This window comes from Sus scrofa, chromosome 5 (genome assembly GCF_054392235.1).
Source record: "Sus scrofa isolate SSC_HxYL_T2T_F1_AM1 chromosome 5, Sscrofa_HxYL_maternal_Yorkshire_Landrace_v2.0, whole genome shotgun sequence".
Taxonomy (NCBI): domain Eukaryota; kingdom Metazoa; phylum Chordata; class Mammalia; order Artiodactyla; family Suidae; genus Sus; species Sus scrofa.
In genome coordinates, this window is record NC_139387.1 from 23,186,130 (window position 1) to 23,209,062 (window position 22,933).

The following is a 22,933-nucleotide window of genomic DNA, read 5'->3' on the forward strand; positions in this document are numbered from 1 at the left end:
GTTTTCAGAAGTTTCAAAAGATAAAAAAAAATCAGTGGTAATACTAACACCAGGAATATTAACAGCAAGACCAATGAGAACAATGTGAATAACTATACTTATTAAGTACTTTCTTGAACATGCGTCCTCTTGGATATTAGATTTGTTTTTACTGAGCCACCACAGGAACTCTGAGCCTGGTCTTATTTTTATCTATATTTACACATAAAAAAATTTCAGCAAATGAGATTGCTTACATTTACAACTTTATCATCTAAGTACAGATCCTTAAACAATATCGTTTAGCGCTGCCTGTTTTCAAACTTTATAAAAACAGAATTACATTGTATATATTCTTTCCTGTCTTGCTTCTTTCATTCAGTTTTAGGATTAATATTCATCTCGTAGCTGTGACTCGTTCATTTTCATTATAGTATTCCATTTTTGAACTTGCCACACTTCATTCATTCAGTTGATAGGGATGTAGTTTTCATTTGGGGGGAAATATGAAATAAGCAGCTTTACTGACACATATCTGAAATTTTCTCTTTGAAATACATCCAGGAGTGGAACTGCTGGGTAATTGGCCATACATAATTTCAACTTTCCTAGTAATGCCAAACTGATTTCAACGTGGCTGAATCCTTTACGATATCACCACCTCTCGTGTATCCAATTGCTCTCCGCTCTGTGGCCTCCTTACCTGGCACTTGATCGTCACTGTTACCTGGCTGACTGGTGTGCAGTGGAACTCAAGTGCTTTTCGCTTTTCTGTGGTCATTAGCGTAGGCGAGGAATGTTCTATACCCACACTGGCCATTTATATTTTTTTGAAGTTCCTGTTGCAGTCTCTTGTCCACTTTTTCACTGGGTTGTCTGTTTTTTTCCTATTGATATGTTGGAATTCTTTATATCGTCTGAATATAATTGCTTTTGGGGCCATGTGAGTTGCAGATATTTTCTCTTTTTCACTCTCTTAACGGTGGGTTCTGTTTGGTGAACAGAGTCTTAATTTTAAAGCGGTTCAGTTCATCAGTTGTTTGTTTTATCTGATTTCAGAAATTCTTTTCTACCCCAGAGCCATGAAAATATTCTCCTATTATCATCTTCTTAAATTTTTTGCCTTTCAGGTATATGTCAATAGTTCATTTGGAATTGACTTCTCCTGTAATTGACATCCGATTTCACTTTCCCCCACATAGACATTGAATATTTCCGGTACTGTTTGTTGTTAAGACTGTCCTTTCCCCATTGCAACGATATCTTTACCATAAGTTAAGGCCTCACATATATATGAATCAGTTTCTAGGATCAATTGTATTCCATCAGTTTATTTGTATTCCTGCAACAATAATGTGCTGTCTTTTTTTTTTAATTTATTTTTTATTGTAATTTCCCCCAACACTTTTTTTTATTCCCACTGTATATCATGGGAACCCAGTTACACATACATGTATACATAATTTTTTTTCTCCCATTGTCATGCTGCCTTGTAAGTATCTAGACATAGCTCTCAGTGCTACACAGCAGGACCTCATTGTTAATCCATTCCAAAAGCAATAGTTTGCATCCATTAACCCAAAGCTCCCAATCCCTCCCACTCCCTCCCCCTCCCCCAGGGCAACCACAAGTCTATTCTCCAAGTCCATGATTTTCTTTTCTGTGGAAATGTTCCTTTGTGCTGTATATTAGATACCAGATATGAGTGATAGCATATGGTATTTTTCTTTCTCTTTCTGACTTACTTCACGCAGGAGGAGAATCTCTAGTTGCATCAAATGGCATTATTTTGTTCTTTTTTATGGCTGAGTAGTATTGATCAACAAATTCAGCAAAGTAGCAGGATATAAGATTAACTTTCAGAAATCAGTAGCATTTCTGTATACTAACAGTGAAACTTGAGAAAAGGAATACAAAAACACAATACCTTTTAAAATTGCACCCCAGAAAATCAAATACCTGGGAATACACCTGACCAAGGAGGCAAGGGGCCTATATGCTGAGAACTATAAAACAATTAATCAAGGAAATTAAAGAAGATGTATAGAAATGGAAAGATACTCCATGTTCCTAGATTGGAAAAATTCATATTGTAAAAATGGCCATACTACCCAAAGCAGTCTACAGATTCAATGCAATCTCTATCAAAATACCCATGACATTTTTGATAGAACTAGAACAAACAATCCAAAAATTTATATGGAACCACAAAAAAAAAAAAAACAGAATTGCCAAAATAATGTGCTGTCTTAATTGATATAGTTTTAGAATAATTATTGACTTCTGGTAGAATAATTTCCTTCATTTTGTTATCCTTCTTTTAGAGTGTGTCATTCTTTTTTGTCCTTTGTAACTAACCAGAAATTTTTCTTTTTTTATCAGAAATGTTTCTATCAATTTTACAAAAAAAGAATTGGAATTTTTATTGAGATTGCACTGAATCTATTGTAAACTTGTGGAAATTGTTATATTTAAGACATTAAAATTTCTAGCTCATAATTGTGGTATGATACGTCTCTCCATGTATTTAGATCTTTAAAATATCTCCAAATAAGAGTTCCCTGGTGGCCTAAAGGTTAAGAATTCACTGCCATAGTTCAGTTCCATCCCTGACCCAGGAACTTCCGCATGCCATGGGCATGGCCAAAAAATCTCCAAATAAAAACTTATATTTTTCTCCAAGAAATCTTGTGTATATTTATTCATAACTAGTTCATTTTTAAATGGTATCTCTTTTGCAGTTTCATATTCTACTGGTTTGTTTTGGTATATAGATATGTCATTGATACAAAATACACTAACTTTAAATTGAAACTATGGTATTAAAACTCTAATACTATTCTATTGTTGGGTGTTTAATATTTATCTTTATTCATTTTTATCCTGAATATACCCATGGAGTGCTCTAGGTCAGAGACAGATTTCTTATTAATTACCTCTCAATAAATAAAAAATATATTGGATCCCCTCACCTTAGGTCTTATCACTGGGCAACATGATGACAGCCAAGCCAGACATCCTATGTAAGGAGCTGTACATCCATCGGCAAAGGATGAGGAAAAATGATTCTTTTCTTATAAGGGGAAAGGAGGCAACTGCTCTCTCCCTTCCTGAAAGGGTCTTCTCTTTCCTTCAGGCACTTGGGAGGTAAATAAAATATCTCCAAGAGTTAGACCCATGCAAGTCTTAGATTTTACAATGTAGAGATGTTTCCAAGTTCCTGAGTTTCATTCTTCCTTGGTTTGTGAATAATTAGGGAGACAGTCCTAGTTTTCTTGGCACCTTGGGACCAATCTTGGGACCTTGCTCTTGGCTGTAACATCTGACTCTCTAGGGGAGATAATCAAAAAATTATTATCTTTTTGGACCAGAGCAATTAACCAGATAAATGGCTATAAACCCAGTTCTTAAGACAGGTGAAGAGTCTTGGCCTTTTATAGGAAACATAAAAAAAAATCTATAGCCTTTTATAGGAAACATAAAAAAAATCTATGGCCTTTTATAGTAAACATAAAAAAACTAGGGAAAATTTATACTCCAGCCTTTATCTTTATGCTCTTCTAGATTCATATATATCTGTTTTTCACTCTACTCTTTCTTTTCCTTCCTTTTCTTTTTTCATTTCTTTTCTCTTCTTTTCTTTTTACAGCAGCTCCTGTGGCATATGGAAATTCCTGGGCCAAGGGTCCAATCAGAGCTGCAGCAGAAGGCCTATGCCACAACCATGGCAACATCAAATCTGAGCTGAATCTGCAATCTGTGCAGCAGCAAGGGCAAATCTGTAATCCACTGAGAGAGGCCAGGGATTGAACCCTCATCCTTACAGAGACAATGTTGGGTCCTTAACCCACTGAACCACAATGGGAACTCTCTAATGTTTCTTGGTGAAAAGAACCTTCCTAATTGTAAAGCAGTTCAATTTTCCAGTCTTTTTTTGATTAATGATTAATGCTTTCTGTTTTTAGTTTAAGAAATATTCTTCATCCCAAGATCATGGAAATACTCTGCTAATTTTCATCTAGAAACTTTATGATTTTTCTCTTCACATTTTTTTAGGTTCAGGTTTGTCTATTAAGGAGAATGCATTGAGGTGTTATGATTAATCACCACACTATGTTTTCTAGAGATACAGTCATCAATGTCAAAGTGGCCAGCAAGCAGGTGCATGACAGAAAGCATCCTAGAAGGAAACACATCTATAAGGAAATAAATCTGAGCATTTGACTTCAAAAATAATTTTCCTTAAAAAAGCAGCTTTATTAAAGTATAATTGATATACAAAAATGTATGGATTTAATGTATACAATTTGATGAGTTTGGACATATACACACACCCATGAAACCATCATCCCTGATGTTCCTGGGAGATTTGGGACTCAAATCAGGACATACCAGCCAGTAAAAGAAGAATAGCTGAGCAGCAATATAATGGTAAGATGATGCTGCTTACATTTCCTGGTTCTATAACTAGTAATAGGCGTATTGTTTTAAATATTTACAGCAAAGTTTTGGCCATGTATTTCTGGGACTAGATTGAGCGAAAAAGGATTATTAATACATGTACTAATAGATGGCACTAAATGTAACAGAATGGGGTTGTGATATATAAAACCATGACTAACATACCAAGAGTGAGAAATAAAATAGAGCTAGGGAATTTATTTACAATGTGTCATTCTGAAGTCAGTAGTCCTTTAGTTCTTTGCCACAGCTGCAATGCTTTTGATCATGTCTTTGAAAGCTTGTACCACTTGCTTGTTCCTCAGAGTATAAATGAAGGGATTCATTACCGGTGCCACCGAGGTGGTAAGCACTGACACAACCTTATTCATAGCTACCCCTTCTTTTGCAGATGGTTTAATATAGATGAATATACAGCTTCCATAAGTGATAGAAACCACAATTACATGGGAAGAAGAGGTAGAAAAAGCCTTTTTCCTTTGCTGGGCAGAAGGAAATCTGAGAATGGTCCTGATGATGTAGGTGTAGGACAGAATTACACACACCAAGGTGAACAGGAGGGTCAGCACAGCCAGGACCAAGACAAATCGCTCTATGAAGGCTGTGTCTGAGCAAGTAATCTTCAGGATGGGAGCAGCATCACAGCCAAAGTGATCGATGACATTCGAGTCACAAAACTCGAGGTCCAAGCCCATTATATAGGGTGGGAGAACGATGATCAGAGCAATCACGTAGCAGCCAAGAAGGAACCTGATGCAGACTGTGCTGCTCATGATGGTGGTGTAATGCAGGGGTTTGCAGATGGCCACGTAGCGGTCATAGGACATGGCACTCAGGAGAAAAAACTCGGTCACACCCAGCACGATAATAAAAAATAATTGAGTGGTGCATGCATTGTAGGTAACAGTATTGTCCCCTGATGCCATTGTGTAGAGGAATCTGGGAATGCAGACAGTTGTGAGGGACACTTCCAAGATGGAGAAATTCCAGAGGAAAAAATACATGGGTGTTTTGAGATGGGAATCTACCAAGGTGAGAGTGATGATGGTCAGGTTCCCAACAACACTCAACAGGTAGGTTAGAAACAAAAAGATGAAAAGCAGAATCTGTAGATTTGGGTCATCTGTAAGTCCCACTAGGATGAATGTTGTTATTGCTGTGGAATTTTTCATCCCTGACTCCTGACTGTGGCTAGGTCTGTGTGGAAAAAAAAAAAAAGAGAGAGAAATTAGATCAGAGAAAAAGACGATCACACTATTTAGTGGTTATTAATTAGTATGAAATGAAAATATTAGCTAAGCCAAGATTTTATTTTATTTACCTGTTAATCAAGAATGCTATTGAAGTGGCAGTTAATTGATAGTTAATTATTGATTGCTGGTGGATTTCCATTCCTGAGCATTACACTGGATGCCAGCCGAAGTCTCTTATTAAAGATTCTTATTAGTATATTGATATAGTATTAATTCAATAGTAGAGGGATTATTTGATTAACAACCTCATGGAAATGAAGCCAAATTATACTATCTATGTTAATGAATGGAAAAACACTATCATAAAAATATGCATGGTTTGGAGTTCCCCTGTGGTGCAGTAGATTAAGGATCTGGCATTGTCACTGCCGTGGCTCAGGTTGCTGCTGCAGCTCGAGTTCTATCACTGGTCCAGGAACTTCCATATGCCAGAGCATGGCCAAAGCAAAATATGCATGGTTTGTAATTTCATGGAAATAATACCTTAAAGTGTGCTCATCATCTTGGTCCCATGTGAGATGCAGGGGTGATTATAGTTAAGGTTGTGAAGTTAAAATTTATCTCCTCTTAGCCTCTGCTTCCTAGCTTGTGATGGTAATACACACTCTTCTTTAAAGCTCCTCTCATCTCTCTGCACTCATCTCCTTTAAAGTACCTCTCACCTATCTGCACAAAAGCACTCTCATAAGCCTGTTTTAAAAACAGAGCCAGAATAATTTTTCATAACCTTCCATGAGATCCATTTCTCTGTTTAAAACACTCTCTGGAGTTCCATTTCCCTTGGAATAAAATGCAAACTCCTTACTCTGATTTAAAAGCTCATGATCTCACTGCCATGAAAGTCTCCTAATCTGTCTCTTACTTATCCAGCTGTACTGGTCTCCTTGAAGATGCCTAGTTTTTTCCACCCCAGGTCTTTTGCAATGTTTTCTCCCTCCTAGAAATGCTATTTGCATTCTTGTATGGCTGGATCTTATTTTTCAGCTGCCAACTTAATTATAACCCCTTGGAGATGTGTTTCTGGAGAAGCCTATCTGTGTTCTTTCTACCTCCAAAGTGATGAGCACATTCTCTGTTTATATCTTTTATAATAATTTGTAATTATGGATTCATTTACTTTTACCTTCATCCACTGCTCGAGAGCAAGCTCCATGAGGACCCATGCTTATCTATTTTGTCCGCCACTGTAAATACAGGACTAAATTTTTACCTGGCACATAGCAGATAATCAATCTGTTTTTCTTGAGTAAATGAGACCAGGCATTTTGTCTTTGATAACTGATTGGCTAATTCCATTTAAACGTGTAATTGAAAAGTTACATCTTTGGTCTATTTACATTTTAGATTTTCAATTAAGGACCTCAGTATATTGAGGAAATTTTTATTTTTTATATTTTTGCTTTCTTAGGGCCACACCTGGGGCATATGGAAATTCCCAGGCCAGGGGTCTAATTGGAGCTACAACCGCCGGCCTACACCACAGTCACAGCAATGCGGGATCCAAGCTGTGTCTGCGACCTACACCACAGCTCATGGCAATGCGGGATCCCTAACCCAGTGAGCAAGCCCAGGGATCGAACCCGTATCCTCATGGATCCTAGTCGGGTTCGTTAACTGCTAAGCCATGAAGGGAACTCCTGAGGCAATTTTAGAAATCAGAAAAATAAATGGTTGCTTTCAGTCACAATTCCCCATAATGATACTGGGCAATTTCATTTCTACCTAAGAGTAAATGAGAACTAATCTTTTAAAGCTAGTTGGGGATAAGAGAGGTGTCCTGGAGGGAGGACTGTAGATGAAAGAGGCGGCCTAGAAGTAAGGTCTCCATTTTTGTTCATCTCTTAGCCCCATTTTCTCAGAAGGAGCTTGTCCGGGGCCAGTGGAGACCCAGCTCTTAGGTCGCCTCTGAGCCCATCTGGGTTAATTAGAGGAGGTAGGGGTTAAGCATGTGGATTCTGGAATAAGATAGGCACCAGGGCTTGATATTTGGGTCCAAACCTTGGCCATGAAACCTCGGGAAGTTCAGGAATGGGCTCTGTTTCCTAGTCTGTGACATGCAAATAATAGCTGTGTGTTCTTTATGGGTTAGTATAAAGATTACATACAGTAATTCTTTTAGGCTCTTAGCATCCTTCCTGGAATAGGACAGACATTAAATATGTTCTATTTCCTCTTTCTCTTTCTTCCCCCAGCACCTGCTGCCTCTCCTTGTATGAACAGGGTTGGCCTACTGTCTCACACTTTCTCTTACCTTAGATTTGGGCTCCTCTCCTTTCTATGTTCCGTATATGTATTTTAAGTTTTCTGCTATATTTGAACTTAAATTCAAAATTATAAGGTGCTCTTACATTTGGAAAAAACCTAACATTTGTTGAAACATCTGTTCTTCATGGATGTAATTGAACTACATTCAATACAACATGTGACTTCATCCCCTGAACTTCTTTTACATTTCTAATCTACACTGTTCGTACTTTCTAATTTGATTCCCTGCCCAAATCTCTTAGTTTGAACATTGTTCCTTGGGATATTCACTTCATATCCTCTCAGTCACCACAGTCGTAGTCTCTCCTGAGCTTATTATTGTAGGGTCATCTTCTTCTTTCATCCCCTTGCCTTACTTGAGAACTTCCTTGCAATTCTCCCCACTAATTTATAAGAAATCTCTTTTATGCCCTGTATGCGCCATCTGATGCTTTCTCTTTGAACTATTTTAAAGGGACAAGAAAAAAAAAAAAAAAAAAAAAGCTAAGTCAAATGGGTGCCAGGTTACTATAAATAAAATGATTCAAGCCTTAAGAGAGCCTTATCAATTGAGAGATGTAATGCACCTTAATAATTATTTTTGCCTAGCCCCTAAGTTGAAAGGTAGAAATCAGAGGATGAGCAGTCACCAGGCTTATTAGGAGCAAGGTCTAGGGAAGAATCAAGGTTTCCTCAGTCTGATTTCCATGGTTTTTCCCACTCTTCCAAATTAGGAGAGAGTTTCAGGAATTTTTTCTTGGTTTCCCTGGTTTCTAGGAAGTTTGCCACATCTAATGTGCTTCCTTATCTTCCTGGAGCACCCAGACAATTCTAGTTGTTTCCTTAGTCTCTATTTTACTTTGGGGAAAATTTACCATCAGGGCTATAGGAGATCTGGAAAATAAATTCACCTTATGTCTTAGAAGCTGAGAATCATATTTATGTTACTCACATCAGGTATAGTTATGTTTTTAATTGAAGAATAAAACCCTAATGAAGAAACTTCTGGGGTAAGAATAGGTTTTTAATGGAGATACTAGGGCCAAGTTTCCTCTTTCATGTGCATTCAATTTAATTCACAAACCTCTCCAAGGAAGGTAATAATAGGTAACATTTCTAAGGCAGATACTAAATGTTATTTATTATGTTTAACCTTTAGATCACCTTATTTAATTCTCAAATCAACTCTCTGAGGCTGGTTGTAAATTAGTCTTCATTTTGGAACTGAGGAAACCAAGATCCAGAAATATTTAGAACTGTGCCCGAAGTCATTGACTTGGACGTAGTAAAGCAAGAGTCTGGATCCAAGTAGCCTGAGTGCAGAATGCCAACTCATAACTATTACAGAACACTCCCTTCTCAACTATTTATTTGACTGATTTATTTATGCTGTTTTTTATTTTGAGAAAATGACCAACATTGTCTTTCTGATGCTATATGTCAAGTAACCTTCTGGGAATGAAGTGGATCAGTGTAGGGGTTATGGTAGAGAGATAGATGGTCTTCAACAATTGTAATTACATTTGTAGAAACTGGAAAGTTTCCCATTTGCAGTCATTATCTCTAGGGCTTACAATTTCTCTCATCACTGGCATGGAACAGGATCTTCCCAGGAGACCTCAATTTGTTTGGAACATGAATGGTTTTCTCTTGGATATTTCAGCGTATTTCCTATGATGATCTTGAGGTGAGTTTCCCCTGAGATTGGGGAAAGGTGGCTCTTCTCTTCCCAGCGAGTGTGCAGTATCATTTTCAAAAATGTGCTCAGATCACACTTCAGAGCCTTCTGTCCCTGGATTTATGGACATGAGTCTAACTTGAATGTGTAATAAATGGCTAGTCTGTTAACTGCTTTCTTCTCAGGTACAGCGAAACAACTCAGGGAATGACCACACCAGACAAGATGTTGAAATTGAGTAGCATTCCTATTATCCTTCCTTATCTTCTGATCTGGATTCCCACACATGGTGTCTACCAAGCTCTCCTCCACCTGGGCTAAGCCCCATGCACCCATAACATTCTAACTTTGGTCCTTGCAAAAAATCCATTGGTAGCATAGTCTCATCTGGAACATTTTGGGTAAACTCATGCAGAATAGCATATGAGAGTTCATTGATTTATTGTGGTGGCTTACTAATAACTCATTGCTTTACCCTTCAAGTATGCTTTCTGGTACTGCTTGTTAAATATTGGGGAGTCTCTCTAATGGTAGATATTCAAGTTGTGTAGCAAAAAAGAAACATTAGGGAAGCATTGTTGCTGGATTAGGAGAACAGGAAGACTCTCCCTGGATCCCATGCATGGACGACCATTTTCTTCTCCTAAAAATTTACTGTCTTACCCTTGGAATTTTTCCAGAGAACATTTCTGAAGTCTTACTAAAATTCAAATGTCATTAGTTAGAGAATAGAGTAGCATCTGGGTATCACGATTGATTCCTATTGTGAAACAATCTTCCTAATTATTCAGCACCCAAGTTCTGAAACACGTAGGTCAAAGCCTTCTGCCCTGTAACTTTGAACTACTTGGGTTTTGGAGGGTGAGCAACTGGTATGACTAAGTAAATCATACTCACCTTTCAGATTGCTGCTCATGGCTTCTGTGAGCAATTTAACCACAAAGATCCTTAGGATAACTCAGAGGTGAGAAGAGCTCGTTAGCGATGATGTATCCTGCAATATTTTTCAGGCACCCACACACTTGCACTCACTGGCACGTCTGTGAGTGGGCAGAGGTCTCTTAGGGTTTCATTGCCCACAATTTCCCAGGGGTCTTTCCCAAATGTCCTTTACCTTCTATAGTCTTGAAAAGGATACCAAATAAAGAATATTTTCTGACTCAAATTCTAGGAAAAAATACTCATATGTTCCGTATAGTTGAAAGAATTAAAGACTCTTGGCATGGTGAGAAATTCTCTTTGGTTTTGGCAAAGTTGATATCTTGACCTCTTCAGAGGAAGACTCCCTGAAAATTATATATTAACAAGAATAGCATGAGTTATATCTGCTCCTCAATAGGTGTGTAGGGATCATCTGATTAAACAGACAATAGGACCCCTTGGGATCCTAGGTTCAAAAGCTGCTAATTAACCTATTGTGCCATGAACTTGGTAAGGAAAAAATAGCACTTCTCAATTGGGACTGTGTCCTTGGAGAAAGGAAGATGCAACAATAGAATAGGAAATAAGTGCAAAGCAATAAGTGTTTATTGCTAACCAAGCACAAGTATGGTTTCTTAAAAATTTTGTAAATTAAAGTATAGTTAGTTGATTTACAATGTTGCATGATTTTCTGCTGCAGAGCAAAGTGATCCAATCATACATATATATATATCCATTCTTTTTCTCATATTATCTTCCATCATGTTCTATCACAATAAACTGGATATGGTTCCCTGTGCTGTACACAAGTGTGGTTTCTTTTGATTTTTCTTCTCATTGTTGAAGGGATGCTTCTGCTGAGTTTAGAGAAGAAGCCTGTCAGGGATGCCCTGAGATGCTGGACTAGGGTGAAGCCTTAGGAGAAAGAGCTCTTCCCCTGGCCTGGGGCACTCATTCACCTCACGTGTGTTTTGCTCAATTATATGACTCATTGCTGTGAATACTCAGGATATTGTACAGTCACTGTCCCACTGTTTGCAATAAACTTTACTGTCAGATTAATAGTAATTAACCTGAGTGGGAAAGAGCAAAGCTAAATATTTCAGGTCCACCTGAACACTCCAAGATCCACTTCTATTCATAGCTTGATGAGAGTTATCATGAATGTATTGACTTTTATTAATTTTTTCTATAATTAGTAAATCAGTGAGAATAAAATAAATTTAGTGTACCTATGAAAATAAATTTATTTTTCTCCTTTTGTAATTGGAGGTAATGACATGATATTAGTAGATTTACTAATGTTAGACCATGTTTTCATCCCTGGAAGAAACCAAAACTTGGTCATCATTTAAAAAAAACTTTTTATTGAAGTAGAGTTGATTTACATTGTTGTGAAAATTTCTGCTATACAACAGAGTGATTCAGTTATATGTGTACACACATCCATGGTCATTATTTTTTTAAATTAGCAAAAGCTCAACTTGCTAATATTTTACTTAGTATTTTTTGGGGGGGTTAATTTACTTAGTGTTTTTGTATATGTGTTCTTGAGTGAGTTCGTCTTTCAGATTTCCTTTCTTGCAGTTTTCCTACATATTTTAAGTTGGAGGTTATATTAGTTTCCCAAAATAAATTGAGGAATAATTACATTTTTTCCAGGTCCTAAAAACTTTTTTTAAATTATCTGTTTCTTGATAATTAAAGTATTAAGTGTAAAATATTTGGGACTAGTGTTCTCTTTGTTGGAAAATTTGAAACTATTGATTAATTTCTTTACATTTTAAACCACTATTTAGTTTTTTATTTTATTTTAGAGGTCATTTTAAAAAGAGGAAGTAGTTCATTTACTAAAAGAGGAAGCAGTTCAATTACTAAATTTTAGTAATGTTTTTATGGGATTTTTATCTTTCTTGTCTAAGTTGTATCTGTCAAGTAGCCTTTTCCATTTTTAATATTTTTTGTATCCTCTTTATTATGTCTTATCAATTTTACTAGAAGATGAAAACTATATTAGTTTTTCGGGGGGAGAGGCTCTATTAATTTCCTTCATACTGTATCTTTGTTTTCCATTTCATTAATTTCTGCTCCTATCTTTACACCTCATCCTATATATATATATATATATATATATATATATATATATATATTTTTTTTTTTTTTTTTTTTTTTTTGCTATTTCTTGGGCCAGTCCCGTGGCATATGGAGGTTCCCAGGCTAGGGGTCGAATCAGAGCTGTAGCCACCGGCCTTTGCCAGAGCCACAGCAATGCAGGATCCAAGCCGCATCTGTGACCTACACCACAGCTCATGGCAATGCCAGATCCTTAACCCACTGAGCATGGCCAGGGATTGAACCCGCAACTTCATGGTTCCTAGTGGGATTTGTTAAACCCTGAGACATGACGGGAAATCCAAAAGGAAGAACAATTTGGTAAAAATTCAAAAAGCACAGTGCTGATTCTCCATGTTAATTATCTGTTTGTGTTAAGATCAGTGTATTTCCAGTCATCCAGACTTAAACCATATGAGAAATTCACACTTTGCTTTCATCTCACATTAATGTCTGTAAATATCATTATTTCTAATTTACATATTTGCCCTAAACATTTTGCCCAGATAGAGAAGTTACCCCAAAGAGTTTTGAAGGACAGTCTCATACATTTGTTTGATCCAGTTTTCTTATAAGAAAGGCTCTCTGCTTACTTCTCCACCTTTCTAAATCTTTTCTGAGTCTAAGGAGAGTTCAATACCCTCATAGATTCTGCCTGAATAGAAAGCACTTTTGTGTTCTGGTTACATGCCTGGGCTCTAGATTCAGATTATCTGGGTTCAAATCTCAGGCTCTCGATCAGTTTTGTGTCTTAGGCTCTACACCACAGTCTCTCTATTTGCAATACAAGAATGATGCTAATAGTATGTTATTATTAATTAATAATACTATGTTGATAATGATAATAATGAACATACAGAGTTTTATTTGATTCTATTATTACCATACATATTACTTAGAGCAATGTCTGGCTCATAGTAAATATCATGAATGCTACTATTATTTTACTTGCCGCAGGGGTCTTCCTTCTATATTGAAAGCACTTTTGATCTGTGCATTCATATGGCACTTCGACCCCTCTGTGACTGGCATATACACAGTGCAGTATATGGAATGGTTGGCCACCGTGGACCTGCTGCATAGCACAGGGAACTCTGCTCGCCATTCTGTGATAATCTATATGGGGAAAGAATCAGAAAAAGAATGGATATATGTGTATGTGTAACTGATTCACTTTGCTGTACACCTGAAACTGATACAACATTGTCAAGTAATTGTGCTTCAACAAAACTTAAAAAAATTACACATGCCCCTTTGTGAAATTTATTGTATTTTTTTTAAAGTTACAGATTTTTTATATTTTAAATGTTTACATGTACAATTCTGATTCCCATCTTTCCTTCTTTCTTTAAACTATGCACCCAATATCAGCCTGTAGCTTTGTATTTCTTCCCAAACTCAAAGGCTACACAGGAAATCCCATGCCGCACTCCAAGGGTTGCCCCTAGAGGTGGGAGATGTATTACACTTGCTTTACCGCAATCTAGTAAAAGAGCATAATGACAATTTTAGAGGAAAAATAACAGAAAAAACTCCCACAATTCCTAACATTTCAGTACTTAATGTAGTTTTTATATGCTCCAACATGTCATTTTTAAAAAGTGATATAAATTCTCCTTCTACACACTTATTAGTCTTATCCTGGTGAAATTTCCACAAGTAAGTTAAAAACATTTTTTTTAGAGTGTGCAGGAATGCCGTTGTTTTCTTTTTTTTTATACTTTTTTTTTTATTTTCCCACTGTACAGCAAGGGGATCAAGTTATCCTTACATGTATACATTACAATTACATTTTTTACCCACCCTTTCTTCTGTTGCAACATGAGTATCTAGACATAGTTCTTAATGCTATTCAGCAGGATCTCCTTGTAAATCTATTCTAAGTTGTGTCTGATAAGCCCAAGCTCCCAATCCCTCCCACTCCCTCCCCCTCCCATCAGGCAGCCACAAGTCTCTTCTCCAAGTCCATGATTTTCTTTTCTGAGGAGATGTTCATTTGTGCTGGATATTAGATTCCAGTTATAAGTGATATCATATGGTATTTGTCTTTGTCTTTCTGGCTCATTTCACTCAGGATGAGATTCTCTAGTTCCATCCATGTTGCAGCAAATGGCATTATGTCATTCTTTTTTTATGTCTGAGTAGTATTCCATTGTATATATATACCACCTCTTCCGAATCCAATCATCTGTCGATGGACATTTGGGTTGTTTCCATGTCCTGGCTATTGTGAATAGTGCTGCAATGAATATGCGGGTGCACGTGTCTCTTTTAAGTAGAGTTTTGTCCAGATAGATGCCCAAGAGTGGGATTGCAGGGTCATATGGAAGTTCTATGTATAGATTTCTAAGGTATCTCCAAACTATTCTCCATAGTGGCAGTACCAGTTTACATTCCCACCAACAGTGCAGGAGGGTTCCCTTTTCTCCACAGCCCCTCCAGCACTTGTTATTTGTGGATTTATTAATGATGGCCATTCTGACTGGTGTGAGGTGATATCTCATGGTAGTTTTGATTTGCATTTCTCTTATAATCAGCGATGTTGAGCATTTTTTCATGTGTTTGTTGGCCATCTGTATATCTTCTTTGGAGAAATGTCTATTCAGGTCTTTTGCCCATTTTTCCATTGACTGATTGGCTTTTTTGCTGTTGGGTTGTATAAGTTGTTTATATATTCTAGAGATTAAGCCCTTGTCAGTTGCATCATTTGAAACTGTTTTCTCCCATTCTGTAAGTTGTCTGTTTTCCTTTGGGTTTCCTTTGCTGTGCAAAAGCTTTTCAGTTTGATGAGGTCCCATGGGTTTATTTTTGCTCTAGTTTCTATTGCTTTGGGAGACTGACCTGAGAAAATATTCATGATGTTGATGTCAGAGAGTGTTTTGCCTATGTTTTCTTCTAGGAGTTTGATGGTGTCCTGTCATATATTTAAGTCTTTCATCCATTTGGAGTTTATTTTTGTGCATGGTGTGAGGGTGTGTTCTAGTTTCATTGCTTTGCATGCAGCTGTCCAGGTTTCCCAGCAATGCTTGCTGAATAGACTTTCTTTTTCCCATTTGATGTTCTTGCCTCCCTTGTCAAAGATTAATTGACCATAGGTGTCAGGGTTTATCTCCGGATTCTCTATTCTGTTCCATTGGTCTGTCTGTCTGTTTTGGTACCAGTACCACACTGTTTTGATGACTGTGGCTTTGTAGTATTTCTTGAAGTCTGGGAGAGTGATGCCTCCTGCTTGGATTTTGTTTCTCAGGATTGCTTTGGTGATTCTGGGTCTTTTGTGGTTCCATATAAATGTTTGGATTGTTTGTTCTAGTTCTGTGAAAAATGTCATGGGTAATTTGATAGGGATTGCATTGAATCTGTAGATTGCTTTGTGTAGTATGGCCATTTTTACAATATTGATTTTTCCAATCTAGGAACATGGAATATCTTTCCATTTCTTTACATCTTCTTTGATTTCTTTGATTAAGGTTTTATAGGTCTCGGCGTATAGGTCCTTTACCTCCTTGGTCAGGTGTATTCCGAGGTATTTGATTTTGTGAGGTGATTTTAAAAGGTATCGTGTTTTTGTATTTCTTTTCTAATATTTCATTGCTGGTATACAGAAATGCAACTGACTTCTGAATGTTCATCTTAGATCCTGCTACTTTGCTGCATTTATTAATCAGTTCAAGGAGTTTTGGGGTTGAGTCCTTAGGGTTTTCTAGGTATAGTATCATGTCATCTGCATACAGTGACAGTTTTATCTCTTCTCTTCCTACATGGATGCCTTTTATTTCTTTTGTTTGTCGAATGGCTGTGGCTAGGACTTCCAAAACTATGTTGAAGAGCAGTGGTGAGAGTGGGCATCCCTGTCTTGTTCCAGATTTGAGTGAGAAGGTTTTCAGTTTTTCCCGATTGAGTATTATATTGCTGTGGGTTTATCATAAATGGCTTTGATTATACTCAGGAATGTTCCCTCTATATCCACGTTGGCGAGGGTCTTGATCATGAATGGATGTTGAACTTTGTCAAATGCTTTTTCTGCATCTATTGAGATGATCATATGGTTTTTGACTTTTTTTTTTGTTAATGTGGTGTATTATGCTGATTGATTTGCATATGTTGAACCATCCTTGTGAACCTGGGATGAACCCAACCTGGTCATGGTGTATAATTTTTTTGGTATGTTGTTGGATTCGGTTGGCTAAGATTTTGTTGAGAATTTTTGCATCTATATTCATCAATGATATTGGGCGATAGTTTTCTTTTTTGGTGGTATCTCTGTCTGGTTTTGGAATGAGGGTGATGGTGGCCTCATAGAATGTCTTTGGGAGTATTCCTTCTTCTTCAACCTTTTGAAAGATTTTAAGGAGGATGGGCACCAATTCCTCTTTATATGTTTGATAGAATTCACCTGTGAAGCCATCTGGTCCTGGACCTTTATTTGTAGGGAGTGATTTGATGACCTCTTCAATTTCATTTCTAGTGATCGGTCTGTTCAGTTGGTCTGTTTCTGCTTGATTCAGTTTTGGCAGGCTGTAAGATTCTAGAAAATTGTCCATTTCTTCCAGATTGTCAAACTTGTTGCCATACAGTTGTTCATAGTATTCTCTTATGGTTTTTTGTATTTCTGCAGTATCCGTTGTGATTTCTCCTTTTTCATTGATAATTTTGGTTATTTGGGTACTTTCTCTCCTCTTTTTAGTGAGTCTGTCCAGGGGTTTGTCAATTTTGTTCACCTTTTCAAAGAACCAGCTCTTGGTTGTATTAATTTTCTCTATTGTTTTTTGAGTCTCTATTTTATTGATTTCTTCTCTGATCTTTATAATTTCCTTCCTTCTGCTGACTTTAGGACTTTTTTGTTCTTCTTTTTCTAATTCGTTTAGGTGGAGGGTTAAGTTGTCAATTTGGGATCTTTCTTCTTTTTTGAGAAAGGCCTGGATTGCTATAAATTTCCCTCTGAGCACTGCTTTTGCAGCATCCCATAGATATTGAGAGGTTGTGTCTTCATTATCATTTGTTTCAAGGTAGTTTTTAATTTCCTTCTTGATTTCCTCTTTGACCCATTGGTTTTTTAGTAGCATGTTGTTTAGTCTCCATGGAGTAGGTTTTTTCTCTTTCCTTTTCCCATGGTTGGTTTCTAATTTCATGGCATTGTGGTCAGAGAAGATACTTGAGATCATTTCTACGCTCCCAAATTTATTGAGATTCGCTTTGTGTCCCAATATGTGGTCGATTCTTGAGAATGTTCCATGAGCATTTGAGAAGAATGTGTATTCTGATTTTTTTGGATGTAGTGTCCTGAAGATATCAATGAAGTCTATCTTTTCTATTGTTTCCTTTAGGATCTCTGTTGGTTTATTGGTTTTCTACCTAGAGGATCTGTCCATTGATGTGAGGGGGGTATTTAGGTCTCCTACTATGATTGTATTCTCATCAATATCTCCCTTTATGTCTGTTAATATTTGTTGTATGTATCTGGGTGCTCCTATATTTGGGGCATATATGTTGATGATAGCAATATCCTCCTCTTGGATGGATCCCTTAATCATTAAGTAGTGCCCTTCTTTGTCTTTCTTTATGTCTTTTGTTTTAAAGTCTATTTTGTCTGATATGAGTGTTGCAACTACTGCTTTCCTGTCATGTCTATTGGCGTGAAATATTTTTCCCCACCCTTTCACTTTCAATCTATATGTATCTTTTGTCCTAAGGTGAGTTTCTTGTAGGCAGCCTATTGAAGGTTTTTGCCTTTTTATCCACTCAGCCACTCTGTGTCTTTTGATTGGGGCATTCAGCCCATTGACATTTAAGGTGATAATTGATAGATGATGATTTATTGCCATTTGAACCTCGTGTTCCAGTTGATTCTGTGGTTCTCCATTCTTCCTTTCTTTTTTTTTTTTTTTGGTTTGATGGTCTCCTGTTATTATCTGCTTGAGTGTATTTTTTTTCATTTTTTGCAAATGCAATATTTGGTTTTGGCTTGTGGTTGCCCTGTTTTTTAAGTATGCTAACCCCTTCCCATAATTGTGTGTTTTAGCCTGATGGTCCTGTAAGTTCAAACACTTCATTACTATATTAAAATTAAGAAGAGAGACATACATACAAACAAAAAGGGTTATTTACCTCCTAACATCCCTTGCCCACATTTTATGGTTTTGATGACTCCTTTTTATTTTTTCTTTTTAATTTTATTTTGTTTGAAGCATGTTCATGATTAAATCTGTATGCTGGCTTATTTGAGTGACTGCTCTCTGATTGCGGTTTCCTCAGTCCTAGTTCTTCCTCTTCTTCTTCTTCTTTTTTTTTTTTTCTTTTCTTTTTTCTTCCCTTTCCTTCCTTTCTTTTTGGTTTAGAGAAGCCCTTTCAATATTTCCTTTAACCTGGGTTTTATGTTGCTGTATTCTTTAAGTTTTTGTTTGTTGGGAAAAATTTTCATTTCCCCTTCTATTTTAAATGATATTCTTGCTGGATAGAGTATTCTAGGTTGCATATTTTTTCCTTTGAGCACTTTAAATATCTCTTGCCATTCCCTCCTGGCCTGTAGTGTATCTGTAGAGAAATCAGCTGATATTCTTATGGAGGTTCCCTTGTAGGTAACATTCTGTTTTTCTCTTGCTGCCTTTAGGATCCTCTCTTTATCACTAACTTTTGCCATTTTTATTATGATGTGTCTTGGTGTGGGTCTGTTTGGGTTCAGTTTGTTTGGGGCCCTCTGTGCTTCTTGTATCTTGAACCCAGTATCCTTTAGATTTGGGAAGTTTCCAGTGATAATTTCTTCAAATATATTTTCCATCCCCTTATCTTTTTCTACTCCTTCTGGAATTCCTATTATGCATAGATTGGCCCGCTTTATATTATACCATAGGTCTCTTATATTGCTTTCCAGTTTTTTGATTCGGTTTTCTGTCTGCTGACCGGATTGGGTGATTTCCATTATTCTATCTTCCATATCACTGATTCGTTCTTCTGCATTATTCATTCTGGTTTTTACTGCCCTTACTTCAGTTTGCATCTCTGCAAATGAATGTTCTAGTTTTTCTTGGCTCCTCCTTATATTTTCTAGTTCCTTTCTGAGGGTATCTGCATTACTGTTCATACCTTCTCTTAATTCCTTCAGTATTTTCACTATTTCTCTTTTGAACTCCAGGTCTGTCTGACTGCAGAGATCTGTTTCATTGTTGACTGTTTTAGGTGAGTTCTCCTGTTGGTTTGACTGGGGGTGCTTTCTCAGCTTCTTCATCTTGCTTGTTGTTTTCTTTCTCCTGAGGGAGTTGTACTCTCCATCATTGGGCAGTGTTTGCCTTGTCACTGCTGTGGAATATTTCCTGAGGGCTGGCGTTGTTGGTCAATCTTTTTTGAGGCAGTGTGGCTTTTCTGGAGTGTTGATGGGGCTAACAGTGTTTCTTTGAAGCAAAGGAGGACTTCCTGAGGGCAGACAGGACTGGGAGGTCCACACCACGATGGTGGCAGATTTCACTCGGTGATGCAGAGCTTGCTGTGGTGTTTTTAGGCTGTGGGGTTCTTGCAGGGGGTTGGCGGTGTTGGGCAGCTGTTCCTCAGGAGTGCAGCACTCCCTGGGAGCTGGAGCAGCTATCTAGTTCACTGAGAACCTAAGAGGCTCTTCCCTAGGGTAGCCCAACTCAGAAGGACAGCCTGAGAATGTAGGCGGAGCTTTTCACAGTCTGGCCAAGCTTGTTGCAGCTTTTCTGGGCTGCAGGGGCTCTTCCAGGGGGCTGGTGGTGCTGAGCAGCTATTCCGCGGGAGTGGGACACCCCCTGGGGTCTTGGGCGGGTAGCAGGGCCGTTGGAAACCCAAGAGTCTCCTCCCCGGGGGCAGCCTGACTCAGAAAGACCATCTGAGATCTTTTCCCAACTCGGCCAGGCTTGTTGCAGGTTTTCTGGGCTGCAGGGGGTCCTGCCTGGAGCTGGCAGTCCTATGCAGCTGATCCACTAGGTCTCGGTACCCCTGGGGGCTTGGGTGGGTAGCAGGACCACTGGAAATCCAAGAGGCTCCTCCCCAGGGGCAGCTCGACTCAGAAAAACTGTCCGAGAAGTAGGCAGATCTATTCACGGCCTGGCTAGGCTTGTTCTAGCTTTTCTGGGCTGCAGGCCTTTTCTCGGGGGCTGGTGGTGTTTGGTGCTGCTCTGCGGAAGTGTAGCCCCTCCAAAGGGCAAGCAGGCCTCTGCAGGGACAGCCCATGCGGTGGTAGCCTTCAGGCAGTTGTTGATGCCAGCCCTCCTGGATGGCAGGCAGCCCCAGGTTCGTGGAGAACGTAGGGGGTGGTGGGGGTGGGGGGAGGGGATGCACTGGGAAGCACAGCTTTCAGCTAGCTAGCGGGCCTGTAAGCTTGCTGTGGCATGGGGAGTATTCTATGGGGACCCACCCCTTCTTCTCTCCCCTCCCCAGCATGGGCGCAGACCAGGCTCTTCTCCCAGGTTCCCTCTGATGCAGCTTCCCACTTCCCCGCCCCTAGAGTATTGTTCCCTTCCTCTGCAACAGCTTTGTTTTCTAGTCTCCCAGGCAGTCTCTGCCCCGTCAAATGGTTTCTAGACCTCCCAAGCAGTTTCTGCTCCGCCTCACCCCCCCAGCCCATTCTCGGGGTCTAACCTCTGGAGCCGAGGTCTCGGTGCCCAGCCCTCACCCAGGCATCTCAATTTTTGGTGACTCTGCCTGTAGTTCAGAAGGTCCATTCGGTTCTTGATTGGCTTTTCAGTACTCCAACTTACTGCTACACTCTTCTCTGCATCTGGAGATTTCTCCGGTTTGTTTGATCTTTCCCCCGAGTAGGTGACTTTCCAGAGTATGGGATCCCTTTCTCCTCCTTAGTTCCCTTTCGGGAGCGACCGTCCCGCTCAGATTCATCTTCTCTCACTCTCCTCTTTTCTCCCGTTCTGCCCAGTAATGTCACGAACTTCTTGCCGTTATTGGAGTTTAGGTTCCTCTGCCAGCAATTGGTTGCTGTTCTGTGCGAGTCATTTATCCTGTAGATGTGCTTTTTTTGTTGTGTTTGTGGGAGAGGGCGAGCGTGTCCCCCTACTCCTCCACCATCTTGTCCTCTCTCCCTGAAATTTATTGTATTTTTAACTTTTAATGGTTGAATATTTTTTGTATGGCATTGTTGCCCTCAGGTAGGTTAACTTTATTGCATTTTTTTTTTCTTTTTAGGGCCGCACCTGTGGCATATGGAGGTTCCCAGGCTAGGAGTCCAGTCGCAGCTACAGCTGCCGGCTTACATCACAGCCACAGCAACGCCAGATCGGAGCCATGTCTGCAAACTACACTGCAGGCCACGGCAATGCCGAATTCTTAACCCACTGAGCGAGGCTAGGGATCAAACCTGCAACCTCATGGTTCCTGGTTGCATTCGTTTCCGCTGTGCCATGCCGGGAACTCCCAGGTTTATTGCATTTTTTATACCATACAGCAAAATGCTGGACATATATTTAAATATTTATTAAATTATAAACAAAACATGAGTTAAAGGCCAGAGGATTTCTAGGGTTCTTTATATTCCCAAGGGACACATTCACTTTTTGGAGGTTTTTAAATATCCAAAGTAATGTTTTATTTCCCCTCTCTTCAGAGTGGCCACCTTGGGATCAATTGTGCTGACAAACAATACATTCCCTGGGGACTCTGGTTCTGAGGGAATAATAAAGATCCTTTGTTGCCATCTCCAAGAACAAAAGTGAAATAGAGAAGTCATTCCAGAGAGACGGGTAAGAAAGTTGCAATGAGAGTATCAAACACAGGTCATCAGCAGACTAAGAAGAATGAGAGGTGGAACAATGGGGTTGAATGACATCCTTGTTTTGAGCAGCCAGCAAAAGAGATCTTTAAGTATTCTTTCAAATCCATCACTTGAGTGGCCACAGGTTTTTGCTCAGCATGGAGAAAATCATTGCCATTTAAATCGAGGATTGTGTTTACTTGTTAATAGGTTTTTTTTTTTAAAGAACAGTTTTAGATTTACAGAAAAATGGAGAAAATAGTAGGGATGATTCCCATATAGTGTGTACCCAGTTTCTCCTTTTAAAATCTTATATTATTATGATACATTTGTTACAATTCATGAACTAATGCATTATTATTAAATAAAGTCCATAGCTTACATAGATTTCCTTGGTTTGTACCTAGTCTTTTCTCTATCCATGTTCTCATCTAGGACACGACATTAGTTAGTTGTCATGTCCCCTTAGGCTCCTTCAGACTGTGACAGTTTCTCAGACTTCCTTTTATTTGAAAACCTTGCGGTGTTCCCTTTGTGGCTCAGTGGTTAATGAACACAACTAGGAACCGTGAG

At 38.6% G+C, this 22,933-nt stretch overlaps 2 protein-coding genes across 2 annotated transcripts in view; one reads left to right on the plus strand and one right to left on the minus strand.

Moving 5' to 3' along the window:
* Positions 1-22,933, plus strand: part of LOC146403204 (uncharacterized) — a 732,844-nt gene that overhangs the window by 555,996 nt on the left and 153,915 nt on the right. The window lies entirely within an intron of this gene.
* On the minus strand, positions 60-8,434 carry LOC110258989 (olfactory receptor 6C2-like). Its single transcript, XM_021082282.2, has one exon. The coding sequence runs from the start codon at positions 5,610-5,612 to the stop codon at positions 4,674-4,676; it is 939 nt and encodes a 312-aa protein (XP_020937941.2). The 5' UTR covers positions 5,613-8,434; the 3' UTR covers positions 60-4,673.